General features: G+C 44.9%; 1 protein-coding gene across 1 annotated transcript in view; it reads left to right on the top strand.

Annotated features, from left to right (window-relative positions):
- Positions 1-20000, top strand: part of LOC130241340 (tyrosine-protein kinase receptor UFO) — a 35894-nt gene that overhangs the window by 15058 nt on the left and 836 nt on the right. The window contains exons 7-20 of the mRNA XM_056473049.1: positions 2803-2977; positions 6516-6655; positions 7656-7800; positions 7891-7908; positions 9105-9234; positions 10493-10584; positions 14086-14181; positions 14340-14417; positions 14524-14616; positions 14836-14957; positions 15381-15490; positions 15687-15846; positions 16295-16431; positions 16720-20000. The exon at positions 16720-20000 is cut by the window's right edge and continues 836 nt beyond it. Coding sequence (XP_056329024.1) covers positions 2803-2977; positions 6516-6655; positions 7656-7800; positions 7891-7908; positions 9105-9234; positions 10493-10584; positions 14086-14181; positions 14340-14417; positions 14524-14616; positions 14836-14957; positions 15381-15490; positions 15687-15846; positions 16295-16431; positions 16720-17149 — 1926 coding nt within the window. The 3' untranslated portion in view covers positions 17150-20000. The remainder of the gene's footprint in view (positions 1-2802; positions 2978-6515; positions 6656-7655; positions 7801-7890; positions 7909-9104; positions 9235-10492; positions 10585-14085; positions 14182-14339; positions 14418-14523; positions 14617-14835; positions 14958-15380; positions 15491-15686; positions 15847-16294; positions 16432-16719) is intronic.

Raw genomic sequence — 20000 nt, 5'->3', positions numbered from 1 at the left:
GGAGGACTAATGAAGATGCTGGTTTACTGGAGGACTAGTGAAGATGCTGGTTTACTGGAGGACTAGTGAAGATGCTGGTTTACTGGAGGACTAGTGAAGAGGCTGGTTTACTGGAGGACTAATGAAGATGCTGGTTTACTGGAGGACTAGTGAAGATGCTGGTTTACTGGAGGACTAGTGAAGATGCTGGTTTACTGGAGGACTAGTGAAGATGCTGGTTTACTGGAGGACTAGTGAAGATGCTGGTTTACTGGAGGACCAGTGAAAATGCTGGTTTACTGGAGGACTAGTGAAGATGCTGGTTTACTGGAGGACTAGTGAAGATGCTGGTTTACTGGAGGACCAGTGAAAATGCTGGTTTACTGGAGGACTAGTGAAGATGCTGGTTTATTGAAGGACTAATGAAAATGCTGGTTTACTGTAAATGGGCATTCAGTGAGTTCGGGGGCAGCAGTGGGTCTGTACAGGGGTGTTCAGTGAGTCAGTGTGTCTGTAAAGCTCTGGTGACTCTGCTCTGACTCTTCATGCCAGTGTCAGGAGTGTTTATAACACATGTGCTCATTCATAGCACAGCACTGATCATTCATGAGTCAGGAGAATTGAGCACATAAACACTGCACACACTCACACACTCCTGCTGTACTACTGTGTAAAACACACACACACACACACACACACACACACACACACACACACACACACACACACACACACACACACACACACACACACACACTTGTAGAGTTTGTGCTGAACAGAGATTATATATATATATATATATAAAGCTGTTTCAGAGAACAACAGAAGAGGACACACATGTGTTGTGGGATGCAGGTATGCAGATTGTATCCAATCAAAATCTAAAAACTTCAGCTTTAAATTTGGTTTGTTGTTTGATCAAATATTTCACTTTGATTTAGGCTAAAATTTCAGGCTAAAACAGATTTAGTAAAATACACGATACATTGAAATAAACATTTATTGTTTTATCTTTTATAACCTAAAGGCACTTATCTTTTGATTTATTGAACTTTTCAAACATTTACCTGCAATATTAATGAATAAAAGACTGAGCTTACATCTACTCACCAAAGCATTGATGATCGGCAGTCATGTAAGTTGAAGACGTGGGACCGGCTGTGCTTGCGTTAGATTGTGTTTTGCTGTTGTGTTTTATATGTTTGTATGAACGCTGATCTCTGGGCTCTGGTAATCATGTTGGCTGGTGCCAGTAAAGTGTTTGTTTATCATCAGGCTGTTCTCCATTTTTTCAGTGTGGTGTTTTACTGTGATTTAAGCTGTATAACTCCGGGTAGGTGGTTATTTCTGAGGGATCTGCATTTTTCTGATGTTTGTCAGCATGTTTCTGCTGCTGACAGAGCTGTTTTCAGGAGACCTGCTGTTCGGCACACGCAGTAAACATCAGAGAGAGTTTGTGCTCGTCGTCCTCTGCAGGAGAATATAATGTGGTTTAGTTTAGTCTTTAGAAAGATCAATGGAAAGAATTTTAACACGACTCTAGCTGATTTCCATTCTAACATAAGCTTGCAAGAAAAGAAACCAAATGCCAAATGTGAATTAGATGCGTTTCCATCAAGTGATTATTGCGGCTAATCATAGTATTGGTTACCTAGCAACCAACTAATAGTTATATAATTAACTAATGGAGTCACGTGGCTGTAATAGTTGCTATCTATTTGCATTTCCATCTCCCATATTCACATTAACACTTTTACACACATCCAAATCCTCCCCATTTGAGTGTAAAAATGTATTGCAAATTAAGGGATTATTCGAGATTTCGATGACTGGTTTCTCATGCGATACTGAAACGTGCGTGTGTGTGTGTGTGTGTTAAGACAGAATGATGGAAACCCAACAAACGAGAAGCGTTTCAGGAGAGACATTTCCCTGCGGTGTCTGTAGAACTCCATGGTTGATTCCTGAAAACAAAACAAAAATAATATTGCTTTGGTACTTATTTTAATTGAAAATATTCAAAGGTTGTGAATTATTATTATTATTATAAAACATTATATCATCTCGGGGGTTTCCAGTGTTCATGTATGAGTCTGCTCAGGATATCTCTGAAGGTGTTGACTGACCCTGGCTCTGACTAAAGCAGAAGTGTAGAGTTTGCTTCATCTTTTCTTGAACAGAAAGTGAATGTCACACATTTTCATTCTGAGTTTCCGAACAGCACTTCTTCCTTTATTTGTAAGATAATTTTCCACAGTCTCAGTCATGTGCTGTAGGTTTGTGAAAGAGTGAAACCCGAATGACTTTCACACTGAAGGATTTTCTTCTGTTGAATCATTTGAGAGTATTGAGGAGCTTTGACATCGCAATGTTTTAGTCAAAATGTAGTTATACTCATATTCTTACGCATGTGCTGTGAATAAATACAAACAAAATCTCCAGTGAAGAGTGAAGGCTTTATTCTACTGTAACAACCGGCTGGATGTGCTTTATGCTGATTATTACACGACTGCTGGCCACAACACTGAACTATTAGACACAAAACATTGATCTGAGCTGAGTGATCATTTCCTGACTCTATAATTAAACATGCAAACGGCTGAACCAGTCACTTCAATAGGACCTGTCTGACAAAGTGAAGTAGACCAAAAGATCCTCAAAATGGAGAAGCCGTGACGTGACCTTAAGCAGACGGCTGATGCTGGAAACCCTCCAGTGTGGCTGAATTACAGTAATTCTGCAGGTTAGCAGTGTGGTCGGTGTGTGAGTGAGATGATGTGTAACAGTACGTGCGTGTGTGTGTGTGTGTGTGTGTGCGTACAGGTGCAGGACTCCTCTGGAACACTGGTCCAGGATCAGCAGGTCAGCGGTGTGGTCAGTGTGTGTGTGATCTCAGACCTGCAGGCCTTCAGTCAGTATGAGGTGCGGCTGCAGTGCAGGAGCAGTCAGGGGCCGTCCGGCTGGAGCCAGTGGAGGCCCGTCAGCACTGCTGAAGGAGGTAACACACACATATACACACACATATACACACACCTGTACATTTTTCTGAGCCTCCTTTGTTTATGTTGAGATATTTCACTTTAAAGATCGGGAAAAGGACTTATTCTTTGCCATAAAAGTGATATTAGTGAACCTACACACAGGAGCCTGATCAAAACACTCATTTTAGAGGAAAATTCCAGACGGCGTTTAGAGGTTTATGCATCTAAACTCTTCATATAGTCCTGTGTTCAGAAATAATGAGGCAGAATGAAGAGAATGAAGCAGAATAATCTGACAATGGAGGAAGCAGAATGAAAAATGACAGAAGATTGATTGGTTTGATTGGACCAATGACAGATGGGGGCGTGTTCTGGCTGTCAGTCATTATTGTGTTGTTCTTGTTGAACTGGACGAAAGATGGCCAGAAGATGGCACTGGCCAGAGTTTCCCAGAAGTGTGTGTGTGTGTGTGTGTGTGTGTGTGTGTGTGTGTGTGTGTGTGTGTGTGTGTGTGTGTGTGTGTGTGCGTGTGTGCGTGCGTGCGTGCGTGTGTGTGTGTGTCTGTGTGTGTGAGTGTGTGTGTGTGCTCTGTGATTCATCTGGTTGTGGGATGGCAGAGGCAGAGCTGTCAGACTTTCCTGGACAGGGTTCTGCTAGTGTGTGTGTGTGTGTGTGTGTAGGCGAGGTGTGTTTTGGGTTAGTGACGTGTGTTATTAGTGTGTTTGTTCTGTTAGTTCAGGCTCTCATCACACACACTCTGCTCTCAGACGCGTTTTAGTTTTTCTGTCTATCGCAGTTATTTTCACTGAAAGTAAACCACAGAGGAGGTGTGTGTGTGTGTGTTTGTGTTTGTGTCTCCTCATGTGTGTATTACTCCACACATCTGCAGCGTGTGTGTGTGTGTGTGTATTACTCTACACATCTGCAGTGTGTGTGTGTGTGTGTGTGTGTTTGTCTCTTCGTGGTTGTGTGTATTATTCCACACAGACGTTTCCAAAGCTCTGTTTATAGCCGGTGGACGGCCGTCTGTGTCTTCAGTGCTGGAACATGTCTCCGTGCTCTGCGCTCTCGGTATGCTAATCCTCCAAACGCAGGAATGTCCTGTCTCCCAGCGGTCCTGCGCTGACCTCTGATGACCTCTGATTTATCCCTGCCAGAAACACAGAGCATGAAATACAGCCGTCACACACTGTGGGAAACACTCAGAGACTGAGAGAGAGAGAGGATGATGGAGAGAGCAGGAAGAGCCAGGGGTTAGAGGAGGAAAACACACACACACACACTCTTTACTAGTTTCCCAGAGCCCCACGCTGCCCAGGGGATGGGAAACACACACACACACACACACACACACACACAGCTGATGGCTGTAATCCCGAGCGAGATATCTCGACTCTGTCTGTCTGAGCTGAGACTGAAGCTGTGAGCTGGTGTTCTCTGATTCTCAGCTGGTTGAACTCCACTGTCCACAGAACACTCGCTGTGCTTCACTACAGCCTCACTGCTTGACAAAACCTTTCAGTCACAAAACTATTCCATCATACCCACAAATACTCCAGTACTTTATAATAAATACTGCAGTGTTTCTGAACTATACTGTAGTGCAGTGCTTGAATTGATCAGTTGTGGTGATTGTAGTAACACAACACCTACAGTGATATAAAGAAATGAGCCAGTACTGTGATGTTTAATTTAATGTAATATAATACACTCTCAGTAAGAAAGGCTTGTGTGCAGTGGGGGGACGCATTACAAGTAACGCTAATTAAGTAATCATATGACTTCTCTAAGTAACAAGTAAAGCAGCGCATGACTCTTCAATAATGAGTAATAATATTTGAGTTACTTTTTAGTTGAACTGATCAGCTTTTAAACAGCTGGAGTTAAAGTAAAGCAGTCACACTGAATCACACAGTCAAGGAGAGTCATTAATCTGAACACATCGAAGAAAAGGAAAAGGGGATTATGGTCTCGATGGACAGTGATTGTGCATGAGACAACACACTGCTTTAAACTTTCAATTATCTGTATATACAGTGCATCCGGACAGTATTGATAGCACTTCACTGATACAGTCTGCCTCATGTTGTATCAGCTAATGTGTAGAATGTTGAGGAAATAAATGAGCTTAATCTGTTTTGGAAAAGGCTGTGACATAAAAACATGTGGAGAGAGTGAAGCGCTATCAATACTGTCTGATCCACTGTGCAGCATGTAGAGCTGTGGGTCAGATAACATGATCCTCACATAGATCTTTATAATGGGTTTTTAAAGGTGACTGTAGGTGTGGGTTATACAGTGCAGTCTTAATTGCAGATCTCCTTCATTTAAAAAAGAAAAAAACAAGTTCTGAAAGAGTTCAAGCCTCAGCAAAGGTAATAAATAATAACACAAAAGCAGCGTAACACATTACTCACCATAAAGAGCAGCTACGGCATGCAGTATTAGTGTTACTTTCTGAAGAAACCTTCCCCAACACTGAGAGCGTGTGTTAGAGTTAGGGTTGTTTATTGGTAATGACTGTAGCGAGTGTGTACAGAATAAAATGGAGGACTTCTATAGCAAATGGAGAGCTTAAAGCATCTGTGGGCATTTCTCCTGTAAACACTCTGAAGCGTGAGAGAGAAACCCTCCTGCCAGCACATTTACACCACACACAACAAACAACACAATCACTGACTAATTACTGGAGGAGGGAGGATCTCGTAAAGCAGCACATGTGCAGAAACACACACACACACACACACACACACACACACACGCACACGCACACGCACACGCACACGCACACGCACACGCACACGCACACACACACACACACACACACACACACGCACACACACACACACACACACACACACACACTTGTTTTGCATCTTTATAAAGCTCTCTCTAGACAAATGAATATAGAGTGTGCTCCTGATGAATGGTGAGCAGGTGATTTACTCAGATGTGCTGCAGAGTCTCTCTAATGTTCAGTCCATCTCTGATATCCTCATCCACTTCAATCTTACACACGTTAAAGTAACTAACAACTGAGTTAAGCAGCCCGTGTGCCTCAGATCAGGAGATGCAGTGAGGAAAATCCCAGCGAGCGTAGAGTAAGGCGGAGCGCTGAGCACACACACACACACACACACACACACACACACACACACACACACACACACACACACACATGTGGAAACAATCAGACCTGAGACTCCGATAACATCAGCAGCACCATGTTCCTTACCCTTTGTGTGTGTGCGTGTGTGCGTGTGTGCGTGTGTGTGTGTGTGTGTGTGTGTGTGTGTGTGCGTGTGTGTGTGTGTGTGTGTGTGTGTGTGTGTTATTTCTACTGCTGTGGATGAGAAACGGAGCATGCAGCAGTGAAATGAGTTTCTCACACACACAAACACACACACGCACACACACACACACACACACACACACTCGCTCAGGCCTCCTAATAGTGAATCTGTGAATGAGAGCGTCTCGTCTCTGCTCTTGTCTTCTCTTGATTTGTGTGTGTTTGTGCTAGTCTTCATCTGTGTGTCTGTGTTTGTGCTGCAGTTCCAGATTCTGCTCCAGAGAATGTGACAGCTGTGCTGAACGGGACAGAAGTGATCTTGAGGTGGTCTGAGGTGTCTGGAAGGATCAACGGCCGGCTGCAGGGCTACATGCTGGAGTACAGCACTCCCAATGAGGAGCAGGTCAACACCTATTGATCTCTCAGCACATCTGCTCATGCCAAAATACTGTAGTTTTACTGTGCAGGTACCAGAGCACTGGGTGTGCTGGTGATGGGAGGCACATAGCTTTTCAACAATTAAACTAGTTGATTTGATTTAAGCAATTGAAGAGCAAATGTGAGCGACACCTGGTGGTCATAACCATGTAAATGCAACAACGCTGACTTTTTCAAACATATTGCCAACTTTAAATTGAGATCTAACATATAAATGCACTTCTCTCATCATCTAATATCATACAACATTAAGTGTATGCATAATTCACATTCTGTTATAGATTTTCAAAGCTGATGTATTTTGGTTTCATGGTGGGCTCTGCTAAACCAGCCAAAACAGACTATTAATTATTATTATTCCTTCTCATTTTACACATGTCTCATTAAAATGTCCTCAAACTTGTAAAACTGATCTGATATCAGGTAAAGGCTTTGAAACCTGTTCAGTGTTTCTCCACTGGGCTGATCTGAGTGAACACACATGACTGATGTGGATATTATGGATTTACACAGATCGCCCCCTAGTGGAGAAATATTAACCTTTCTAAATATGTCTAAACAGTAATGATGAAGCCTGGTCACATGACCTCGGTAATTTGATATGTTTTCTACTGATTCGAAATGAGATTCGTAAGCGTGTCGCCGCTTCTTGAAGCAGTGATTCAGAGGCAGCCGTGACTAGTTTGAATGTTAAAAATTTGTTTATTGAATATTATTCACAGGGATGTTAAATTAACAATATTACTTCAACATTTATTTATTCTCTATTTATTTTCAGCCACATCATCATCTATATTACACTTATGCAAATACATGTGTTTATTTATTTCTTTAATATGATATGATGAAATAAAGCGACAATAATCTTACTGTAGTAACAGTCTAACAGCGCTGAAGTGGTCCTCAATCACAATGAGTCTGACAGCCCTGTGTGTGTGTGTGTGTGTGTGTGTGTGTGTCTGCAGGTGGTGCTGGACGTGGGTTTGGACATGGAGCAGAGTGTGAATCTGTCAGAGCCGCTGTCCAACATTTCCTTCAGAGTGTGTGCGTACACTGGAGCGGGGTCCGGGCCCTGGACGGCCCAACACACACTCACACTCGTCCCCACAAGTTAGACTCAAACACACACTCACTCACTCTCTCTCTCACACACACAGAAGCGTCAGACACCTGCTAATGCTCTGTTTTACTGTGTTGCAGAAACAGGACATTACAGAGGTGAGTGTTCCCAATCTCCTGTTCACTCTTATTAATTAATATTGACTATTATTACATCACTCTCTGGATAACTGCATTCTGATTGGTCGATCAGGGCGTTCCAGGGCAGGTTATTCACGTTAAACTAATAACCCAGTCATCTTAACCACTAGTGAACATATTCATTTGTGTTTGTCCATCACTCCGCTGTTCTTGACTGGTTGGCGCCGTCTTGTGATTGAATACTGATGATAATATGCATGCGTCATGTTTAATTAAAGAGTTAGTAAAGGATTGCAGCTCAGATCAATGTTTTGTGTCTAATAGTTAGCGTTGTGTAATAATCAGCATAATGTACATCCAGCCGGTGGTTATTCAGAATAAACTCTTCAGTCTTCTACATCAGCCAGAGCAGACGGCTGGATGTCCTTTATCCCTCACCAGAACATCTCTAATCATTTGTCCTAACGGAGGTTTTGTTTGATCAAATGGAAGAGACTTGTTCCGCATGAGAGTCAGAGACACTCGGGACACAGAAGGGGACTTTTCCTTTTACTTCCCTTATCTGCTGTCCTTCTTGAAGAGTTGTTGTTCTGTCAGATGTGGTGTCTCAGAAAAGAGGAAGAAAAAGTCAGATGAAGGAAGGAGAGTGGCTGAAAGCGGACCAGTTTCAGGCAGAAGCTCAGCAGAATAAAGATAAAACCCAAGCAGGATTTCTAAAAGCAGAACGCCCTGCTGTAAATCTGGACATCCCACACTGAGGTCATTTCAGTGAGCTAATTCATCCATGCGCACGCACTCACACACCCAGACACAGACGCATACACACACTCTTCTATTCCTTCAGGGAATATGTGATATCTCCAGGCCTGTAGATGGCACACTTCCCAAAGTTGGCACAAACCCTCAGCTCATCGCTCTGATGGAATATACAGCGTTTGGTTTTAGTTTATAAACGTGTGGCTGAGAAACAGCCTCTAAATCAAATTTGGGTTGACAAAATGAAAGGGTTAGTTCACCCCTAACATGAGGATTCTGTCATCAATTACTCTCCCTCCTGAGCCCTTCGTTCATCTTCAACTGCACAGATTTGAGGGAGAAGTACAGGTTGCTGTGCTCTTCATGAAGTGTGTGTGTGTGTGTGTGTGTGTGTGTGTGTGTGTGTGTGTGTGTGTGTGTGTGTGTGTGTGTGTGTGTGTGTGTGTGTGTGTGTGTAGGTTCCCCCACTCCTGCAGTGTTCTCCTGGCACTGGTGGTATGTGGTGATGGCGGTGGCTGTGGCGGTGGCTTTGGCGGTGCTGCTGGCTGTCTATGGGACCAGGTTGCGGCGCAAGGAGACACGATTCGGGTGCGTACACACATACACACTTACACATGCCTAAAACGGCCATGGTACACCTCAGACTAACCTCTTTTTTGTTTTTGGTTTGAGACCAAACAGAACTTGTGATTAATGATATTGAACACATAATATTGTTCAATATTACATATACATAGCACCATAAATAAGGTTCCTTTAGCTTTTCATCAGCTGTACTCAAGGCACAGCTAGCATCTTCTATTCTTTCTCTTATAATCAATAGAACACAATAGCATGAAATGTCATCAAATATTCACATCTCACATGCTGAATATAACTGATTCACTTACTGGAGCGCATTGAGTTCAGAGGGGACACATTTGACTGCAGAAACTCGCACCTCTAACTGTGTGAACTGCAGCACTATATCATTGATGTTTCAGGATCGGCAGCTCCACAGCATCTCTGCTAATCTCACCGAAGTCTGGGCTCTTCTCAAGTTCATAGGTCAGATCTCTGACTTCCGGCGCCTTTCTAGATGTTATTTCCAAGTATTAAGCAGGAAAACTTCAGGCTGTCTGGAATGTAGCTCAAGTTCACAAACACAACCTACAGTGGTTACGTCATCATCGTGTCTCGCGCCTCGACATAATTCCGAATGCAGGTTTTTGCATTCCAATGTGTCTTTTTTCTAATAAATTAGACAAATATTCAAAAACTCAACAACAACGAGAGCAGAACGGTTTCATAGAAAGCAAACCGCTTTCTCCAGTTACAGTTTCTTCTTTAAGGGTGTTTGTAGTTTCCACATGAGAGCGCCCTCTGGCTTTCAGATTCTACATAAAGAAGTTCTTCTACTGGAACAGTGCTTCTCAAGCTGTGGTGCACCTGTGCAGTATGAAGCTTCATGAGTGCTTGTCTGAACGCTCTGTCATCATTTACGCACCCTTCACTTATTCAAACCTTTTCTTCTGTCAAACGGAAGGAAGATATACTGATCAGAACCATCAGAAACATCAGAAACATGTAACCATTGACTTCTACAGTATTCATTATTCCTACTATGAGAGTTAATGCTAACAGGTTTTCAGCATTCTTCAAAATATCTTCTTTAGTGTTATCTCCTTAGTGAAACTCATATAGTTTTATAATTCTGTGTGAACTATCACTTTAAATCATCTGTGTGTGTGTGTGTGTGTGTGTGTGTGTGTGTGTGTGTGTGTGTGTGTGTGTGTATGTGTGTGCGTGTGTGTGTGTGTGTGTGTGTGCGTGTGCGTGTGTGTGTGTGTGTGTGTGTGTGTTGCAGTGAGGCATTTGAGCCCATGATGGAGAGTGGAGAGCTGGTGGTTCGATATCGAGCTCGACGCACATACAGCCGCCGCACCACTGAAGCCACATGTGAGTTTACCTGTCCTTAAGTTTACTTGTTCTTGGGTTTACCTGTCCTTGAGTTTACCTGTCCTTGAGTTTACCTGTCCTTGGGTTTACCTGTTCTTGAGTTTACCTGTCCTTGAGTTTACCTGTCCTTGAGTTTACTTGTCCTTTAGTTTACCTGTCCTTGAGTTTACCTGTCCTTGAGTTTACCTGTTCTTGAGGTCACCTATTCTCCAATCACACCTGATGCTCTACACATCTGAAACACACACACTTCACTTATCAAAGATTAGCTTAAGGTGTACTCCTGGAGTGCACTGCAAAAAAGGCTTCTCCTTCAGGGAACTCAGCGTGACGTCAAACCAGGAAGCTTTATAAAGCCTGGGCTTGTCATACAGCTTCAACTTCTTTTGTCTTCACAAGAATTTGTGTAGTGCTCCCTCTCTCCCCAACATACTTTAAATAATATACTGTTTTATTTTTCAAATGATTGCAGAATAGAAATACAGGAGTTGTGTTCCTCCCTGTACTTGTTATTTGATGAGGGAAACTGTTGTCTTTTAGAGCAGTCTGCATCCCAGGCCATCTGAATATGGAAGCAGACATCCCGTCAACACACAGCCTGAAGTTCGGGGAATAGAGGCTCTATACACATGTGGTAGAGACCATTTAAAAACATTGGGCAAGGCAGAAATGGATCTTTTCACCTCTTGAGAAACCACCCAATATTGACTGGGGATCTCTTTCAATAATCCAGCTCCATTGGGACTGGATAATATGGCGCAGATGTGGCCGAGGTTACATCTGTATGTATTTCCCCCCAATTTGCTCCTGATAGTCCTGGAGAGGGTTCTGTGAGACTGACTCTACCTGGTGCTGGTATCCCTGGTCTGGTCGGCCCGAGTTTGGTTCTCAGACCTCATGTCCCTCCTGGATGGCCTCTCATGGGAGATTCCATTCAGGAGGGACCTGCTTTTCCAGGCAGAGCGGGTGACTGTGCACCCCTGTCTGGATCTGTGGAAACTGGGGGTGTAGCGTGTTGGGGAGAAACGCCCTAGTGGTGCATTTCCTTCATAACCCTTTGAGGCTGTGGCCTCCAAGCAGCACTAGGGCTGTCGGCAGGTCCCTTTAAAACCTATTGAGGAGTGTCAGCCCGGATGCTGATATTTGGAGCCATCTTTCTACTGGCAATTTCCTCCCTCAAGATGATGTAAAGGAGATGTAAGGGTCCTGTCGGTGGCCCCTTCTAAACTGACTTTGCCCCTAGTATGGTGAGGGGCGTTCTTGTACCCTAGGGTAAGGTATGAACTTAGGGTCCCTACTAACGTGGCTCGACCAATAGTGCTGCAGATCTTTCATCTGCTTATTAGAAAAGCTTAATTTTCTTTGCTCATTTAGACCTCTGGAGGCCGAGAACCACCGAACTGCCCTGTGTCGTAGATCAGAACCGTTGTTCACTCTATGCAGAAACCCTCATTGTGGTTCCCCTGCATCCAAGCAAACTTTGAGCAGGTGGATAGTAGATGTTACCTCATTTCAGCCATGTCCATGTCCCAGCCCAATTCACATAGGTATAGCGGCTTGCAAAGTCTTATGTACCCAACACAGTAGGTAGGTCTACCCCTCACACCTTCATCCAGTTTTATCAACTGGTTATAGATCCTTTACCAGGGTCTAATACTATAGCGCCTTGAAACGGTCATGTCACCCGGGCACTTGTCAGTATGGCATTGCTGGGATTGCGATCCCATATCGTGGAAATTCTGACTCAGTGTTGAGTTCCCTAAAGGACAACGTCTCAGGTTAGGACTGTAATCATAGTTCCCCAAAGGGAACAAGTTGGTGCATCATGTTGCCATACTCCCCGCATGCCTGGATGCATGTTTCAACAAAAGTTGAAGTTGTCTGATGGCTTCATAAAGCTTCCTGTTATGAGCTCATGAGTGAAGCGGTGACATCTCATCAATTCCACTGGAGTGATTACACATATAATCAATTACGCAAAATAATCTTGTTTTTGCTTTGAAATATGACTATTTTGCTGACCCATTGGCAGATTATTTAGCTTGTTTTAAGAAAAAATATATATATATATTTTGACATTATTTCTGTAAACGCCAATATTATTGTCTAGAAAATCTTCATCAAAGTAATTTTGGATATTTAGACTAGAAACCAGACACAAACTCTGAGTAAGAAAAGCATGTTTTGCAGTGTGTAGTAGTTCCATTAGTCAGTGGAGTGTGTATCTGATGCTCACTGAAGGTGTTTTAGCAGTTGTTGGACAGAGTTCTGAAGGATTTGAGTGCTTAATCTTAACCTGGCATCACATTTCACCCTCTGAACTGCTGGATTCCTGCCTGACAGACTGACACTGACACGCCTCAGCATGCAGAGAGATCAGCAGATAGAGAAGCACACTCATCATGGGTCTTCATACAGAGATCAGATGAGTGGGTTTGGCTTACAATCTGACAGAAAACCGACACACACACACACACACACACACACACACACACACACACACACACACACACACACACACACACACACACACACACACACACACACACACACTCATCCTGTGAAACCTGCTGGTGTAGATGTTTGAGGAACTCCTCATAAACACACACATTATGACTGTATTATCTGGTATTGCTGGAGCTTTGTGTTTCACCCTGAACTCTCTGTTGGGTGGAAGTGAGATTTGTAGGATAATAAATGCTCAGATATGAAAATGCTCTTAATACAGCCGGTTTAGTACAAAGCTCAGCACTTGTGCATTAATTCTGAATTCCACATGAGGAAAATTAAAAATAAGGATTGTTTTCTGGAGGCTACGCGAGACCCCTCGACGTGAATTTAGTCAGTTTTAGGAGGAAACAGCAGGAGATAAATCATCACACACAACAGTTTATTATGCTGTTAAAACATGCTTTATTTGACATGTAGCTGTTCAGTTGCTTCATCAGTATGGGTTTACCCCATTTACTCTCATTAGATTCTTTAATTTCTTTTATATTTAACATTATGACAGTGCTTCTTTTAAACATGTAATAGTCCTTTCCCATCATGAAGAGACGTCCCTCCATGTGTGCTTGAGAGTTTTGAGTCTCTCAGAGTCGTGTGAATCAGTATCCGCTCATGATCTCCAGGTTTGTACAGATTGAGACGCTCTCGATGGCCTGTATTCAGCAGTACTCCAGGGTGGAGGGTTTACGTCATCTGGATGAGCTCCATCTGCATTCCTACATTCACAGCTGGGTTCATTTGAAGAGCAACACACTCTTGCATCATTTCCAGCATCACGTGTCTTCTCACTGGAGTTTGACTCTCAATAGATAGTCTAAGCTGTCTTCTCACTTCATCTGCACTCCAACACACTAGTGTGTGTTCTTCAGTCTGCAGAGTGTGTGTGTGTTCTGTTCTTCAGTCTGCAGAGTGTGTGTGTGTTCTGTTCTTCAGTCTGCAGGGTGTTTGTGTGTTGTGTTATTGTGGTGTTGAAGGTGTGTGTTGTGTCCTCAGTGAACTCTCTGGGCATCAGTGATGAACTGAAGCAGAAGCTGCAGGACGTGATGGTGGACAGACACAGACTGACCCTGGGAAAAACACTGGGAGAGGGTGAGCGCTGACCCATGCGCAGTGTGTGTGTGTGTGTGTGTGTGTGTATGCAGTCAGATGCTCAATGTTGTGCGTGTTCAGATGCTCAATATTTATGTGTGTGTGTGTGTGTGTGTGTGTGCGTGTGTGTGTGCGTGTGTGTGTGTGTGTTTGTTCAGGTGAGTTTGGCTCTGTGATGGAGGGTTCGCTCTCTCAGGAGGACTCAGTGCTGAAGGTGGCAGTGAAGACCATGAAAAGTGAGCGATGTTTATCTCTGATGGATATATATGTGTGTGTGTGTGTGCGTGCGTGCGTGCGTGTGTGTGTGTGTGTGTGACACTAACCTGATCCTCCGCTCTACAGTCGCCATCTGCACCCGCACAGAGATGGAGGATTTCCTCCGAGAAGCAGCCTGTATGAAGGAGTTTGACCACCAGAACGTCATGAGGCTCCTGGGTGAGTGTGTGTGTCCACTGCTACAACACACACTCTCTCTCTCTCACACACACACACACACACACACACCAACAGACCCAGCTAAGACTTGAACCAGTGACCTTCTTGCTGTGAGGCGACAGTGCAGACCACTGAGCCACCGTGTTTAACCATCATCTCATTAGTGCTGTTAGCTCCAGCTGAGGAGTGTGTGTGTGTGTGTGTGTGTGTGTGTGGCAGGTGTGTGTCTGCAGACGGTGGAGAGTGAAGGCTACCCGTCTCCAGTGGTCATCCTGCCCTACATGAAGCATGGAGATCTGCACAGTTACCTGCTCTACTCCAGACTGGGAGACTCTCCAGTGGTGAGAACACACACACACACACACGCACACACACACTGTGTACGCATGAGTGGTCTGAGTCAGTACTGAAACTCCTCTGTAATCAGAAATGCAGTTCCTCTTGAGGACGCAAACACAGATCCTGCTGGACCGCAGACATGTCTGCTGGTTTCTGTGTGTGTGTGTGTGTGTGTGTGTGTGTGTGTGTGTGTGTGTGTGTGTGCGTGTGTGTGTGTGTGTGTGTGTGTGGTCAGAGCAGAGTCTGAGATAGCAGCGGCCTCTGTTGGACACAGTCAGAACTACAGCACACACACTCAGCCAGTGTGAGCCGCTGTTTAACCCTGCTGTTGATTCTGACCCGCCTGTTATGAGCAGTTTCACACCACAGATATACTGATGTGTGTGTGTGTGTGTGTGTGTGCGTGTGTGTGTGTGTGTGTGTAGTATCTGCCCGCTCAGATGCTGGTGAAGTTCATGACAGACATCGCCCGAGGAATGGAGTACCTGTGTGGGAAAAATTTCATCCACAGAGACCTGGCAGCACGAAACTGCATGTGAGACTCACACACACACACACACTCACACACACACACACACACACACACACACGCACACACACACACACACACACACACACACACACACACACACACACACACACACTCACACGCACACACACACGCACACACACACACACACACACACACACACACACACACACTCTCTCTGACCACTCTCTCCTCTGCGCAGGCTGAATGAGAACATGAATGTGTGTGTGGCTGACTTCGGTCTCTCCAAGAAGATCTACAATGGAGATTACTACAGACAGGGCCGCATCTCCAAGATGCCCGTCAAGTGGATCGCCATCGAGAGTCTGGCCGACCGAGTGTACACTACTAAGAGTGACGTGGTGAGACGAGACAACAGCGCTTCCTATTGAAATGATTTCAGCTTTCACACGCAGCACCGCTCATAATGCTCCACAGCAGTGGGCCAATCAGAAGCACTCGGAGGCGGGACAACTTTGCATGTTTGGATAAAGTCTGTTTACAATAGCAAGTTGCCATGACAACATGGCAGAGATTCACTGTGTCCCAATCGCCACACTAGACACACATGCGCCGTGTGCTTATGCACTTACACACTAAACTGCATTATTTTTTTATAAACCGGAAGTTCAAACCGTTTCCTAGAGGATGTTTGATAAATTAGTGAAATAAATGATCAAAGCATAATATAACACATTCACCATCAGGACGCAGCTCATTCACTGACATAGGAGAATGAGTATAATGTCTGCAGTGGCTTAGTCTTCTTCTTCTGTGCTGCAGTTTTGCTGACTCCTCTGTGTGTTTCAGTGGTCTTTTGGAGTCACCATGTGGGAAATCGCCACGCGAGGCCAGACGCCGTACCCCGGGGTGGAGAACAGCGAGATCTATGATTACCTACGGCAGGGGAACCGTCTCAAACAGCCTCCAGACTGCCTGGACATCATGTGAGTTACACCACACTGACACCAGGGTTTACCACAGTGGACAGGGAACAGAGATGCTGAGGGTTGAATCTTTCTGACTTTAAATAGGACATAAGTATGGTGATCAGTGTCAAATGTTGTGATCTGGGTAGTATTGACGGCCTGTGGTTACACCGTGACAGTGCAGACCAGACAGGTATCTGAGTGGAAACAAGAGCTGATCTGCTGGAAATGCTGATGTCTTCTGACCCCATCACCCAGTGTGACGTCTGCGGTCTGTGTGTGTGTGTGTGTGTGTGTGTTCTCCAGATACTCCATGATGTTCTCCTGCTGGCTGCTGAGCCCTAAAGACCGGCCTAGCTTTGAGATGCTGCGCTGTGAGCTGGAGAAGGTTCTGGAAGATCTGCCGAGTCAGGACCCTGAGGAGATCCTGTATGTGAACATGGATGAGAGCAGCGGGGAGCTGGGGGCCACTGGGGGCCCGCCGTGTGTTCTGGGGGCCCTGAAGGGCACGGTGGCCACAGTGGAGGTGCACCCACCCAGCCGATACGTGCTCTGCCCACAGCTGGAGAACCAGCGGCTGCTCAGCGCACACTCCACCGACAGTCTGGAGCTCCCCGGCCTCGGGGCTGACCCTGACCCTGAGCTTGAGCCCCAGCCCTCATCCTGTTCCACACCCCTGCCAGAGACCCAGAGCCCTGAGCCGGAGCCCCACAGCAGGAGAGCGGCCTGGCACTGAGGGAGACCCTGACCCCTGCACACACACTGCTCTCCTTCTCCATATATCAGTCCAGAAACATGTTTCCAGGAGGAGTTTGATCCATCTCACAGTCAGCCTCAGGGCATGGACACACCAGCTGTGCTGTCAGCCACATCTCTGGACCAAAACGTTGCACATGAACACACCAAACAGACAGCGGCGACTGAGAGTGTGTGTTCTGCGTCTGTGTGAGGGATGTGTGTTTTCACACCAGCAGGGGGCAGTGTGTGTTTCTCATCCACAAAGGGAAATGCTTAAACAAAGCAGCGCTCAGCTCCATTATCACAGTACTCGTCAGTCACTGTGGAGGGAGTCACTCCTGCCAATATGTCTGAAAATGTTTGAGAATGCAGCACAACTACAGCCGGCTTCTTTGCTTTCCTTATGGACTTGTTTACTTTGGTACGTCACTTTAGTATTTGTTAAGCTCTGCTGTTAACCTGACGAGAGCACGAATACACTAGCCGGATCCTCGCTCAGCTCTCTCCATTAAACTGTAGGGAAGACATGAACAATAGCCCAGTCTGTACAGCTTGTGGAGGAGATGACTGCTCTGAACTCCCAGAGGGATTGAGCTAATGAAAGGGAATGCAGACTCTAGAGACTGAGGCTGGACGTGGGCTTTTTGTTGAGCTGTGCGACTGAAGGCTGATTTATACTGGTGTGTTGAGTGCACGCTGTAGCCGATGTTAGCTGGTGTTAGCACTTCTACTTCTGTGTTCTGCCTGTGTTGACTCATCAGGAACACTAGGAGGCAGTGGGGTTTCTGTGCTCCTCTGGGTCTCTGTGCTGGTGTTTTAAGCTTGTCTTGGAAACGCGTGTGATGCTACTGTAACCGCCTGTTCTCACCACCAGCGCTTCAAAGTAGCTTGAAGATCTGGCAAAAGCACATCATGGACAGTGTGAGCGTTACAGAGATTTATGGTACTAGTCCACAGCTGAGAGACGTCCAGAGAACGCAGTGTGATAAACGTTGGTTCGGACCACATCAGGTCCAAGCAAACCAATTCTCAGAGGTTGATTATTGCCATGCGGGTTACTCTCGTAGTTCGTAATGTAGGATGCGCATAAATTAACATTAATGTGAAGACTAAAATAATGTCTTCCTAAACAGCGTGTTGATATTAGACTAGCACTAGCTTTTCATTGGTTTATTTGAACATGTTTGATCGCCATCACTTAAAATTCTGGATGCATCTGGCAGAAAACCCACACTGATAATGCTTTATCATAATCAATATTTCATTAAATCATATGAGATAATGTTACGAGACTTTAAATCTTTAAACTGACTTTCAAAACATAAAAGAACCACATTTTGTAGGCGGTCAATTTTACTGACAGTGAAGGAGTCGAGAGGCGCCATTTTACCAGCGTTGCTATGACAACACAGTTGCGATATTGCTAACGGCATGCACAAGTATACTACATAGAAATATCCTGTCAGTGCACAAGCTAGCTGACAGTGTGCTCTGCTGCTCTTATGCTTTGTTCACAGCAGAAATAAGCCACCCTTGCGCAGCACAAGTCATTGAATGCATGGGTTTCATAGCGCAGTGCTTTCCCTGTCCAGTGTGAGCGTGAAACCAGCGCTCTGAACACTGCTGAGCAACATAGCCCCTATATGGATCACATTTTTGGCTGTTTCCCTTTTGATTCCACTAGTATTACATGTCTTGAGAGGTGTGTAATGGATATAAGCGTTAAGTGAGTAATTGAAGGCTACATCAGATCTACCGCGTGCACTCAGTGTATACCTTTCATAAAAGTATAGATTGGCCTTAAAGAGCACTTATTATGCAGAACTGACTTTTATATGGTGTTTAACCCCAGTAGTGTGTGTGTGTGTGTGTGTGTGTGTGTGTGTGTGTGTGTGTGTCTCCAGCAGCCTCTAATGATGATCATGAATGAATTGTGTTTGTTCTAATCAGACTTGACCCAAACAGTCTGCAGAAACACTTTGATTGACATTCTCCCTTTGTACGTGTCATCAGAGGGGGAAAGCCCCGCCCACTAGTGCCCATCTCTCCCTCATTAGCATAAACAGCAGCCCTGAGTGAGAAGCAGCCGCTTGTCCCGTCAGATATTTGGCATGCTGAATATCTGGAGCTGTCTGTGATTCAAATCCTGCCGTGTGAAATGAGTTCTGATTGAAAGTAGCATCAGCGATCGCCTACAGCCTACAGTGGGAGGATGGGGGAGGAGTTAAAGGGGCTTATTTATGGTCTATTTGGACCCAAAAAATGGAGCAGTCTAACCCTTCAGTGCCTTTACCAGGATTCCACTGCATTACATAGATCTGCTCAAGAGATGTGCGCAGAGCACTGCCACTACACACACACACACACACACACAGTGTCCTGAGCAGTGCCTTGATCCAAAGAAACACGCAGGACAAGTGTGCGCAAGGTCTGATACGATGAACCAAACCCTCAGATATCAACTCATTCAGAGAGAGAGAGAGAGAGAGAATGTGTGTGTGCGTGTGTGTGTGTGTGTGTATGTGTGTGACCCTCAGTCTGTCCAGCAATGCAGTTTCAGTATGTATATACAAACACACACACAAATGCACACGCACATATGCACACACGTATGCACACACATGCACCAACACACACACACACACACACACACACGCACACAGGCCTGCCCCTAACTCCAGCACAGTGTTCTCCTTCATGTCTGTGTTTTGTACTTTATTGGATGTTTTGCACTAGTGTTCTGTCAGTTTTATTGTTTGTGTTTCTCTGTTAGTGTGTGTTAGATCTGACATGGGCTGTTAGATGATGTACGATTACATTTACACTAATATTATCATGGTACGGTGATA

Source organism: Danio aesculapii, chromosome 15 (genome assembly GCF_903798145.1).
Source record: "Danio aesculapii chromosome 15, fDanAes4.1, whole genome shotgun sequence".
In the NCBI taxonomy this organism is placed as follows: domain Eukaryota; kingdom Metazoa; phylum Chordata; class Actinopteri; order Cypriniformes; family Danionidae; genus Danio; species Danio aesculapii.
This window is presented reverse-complemented; position numbering and strand designations above follow the sequence as displayed.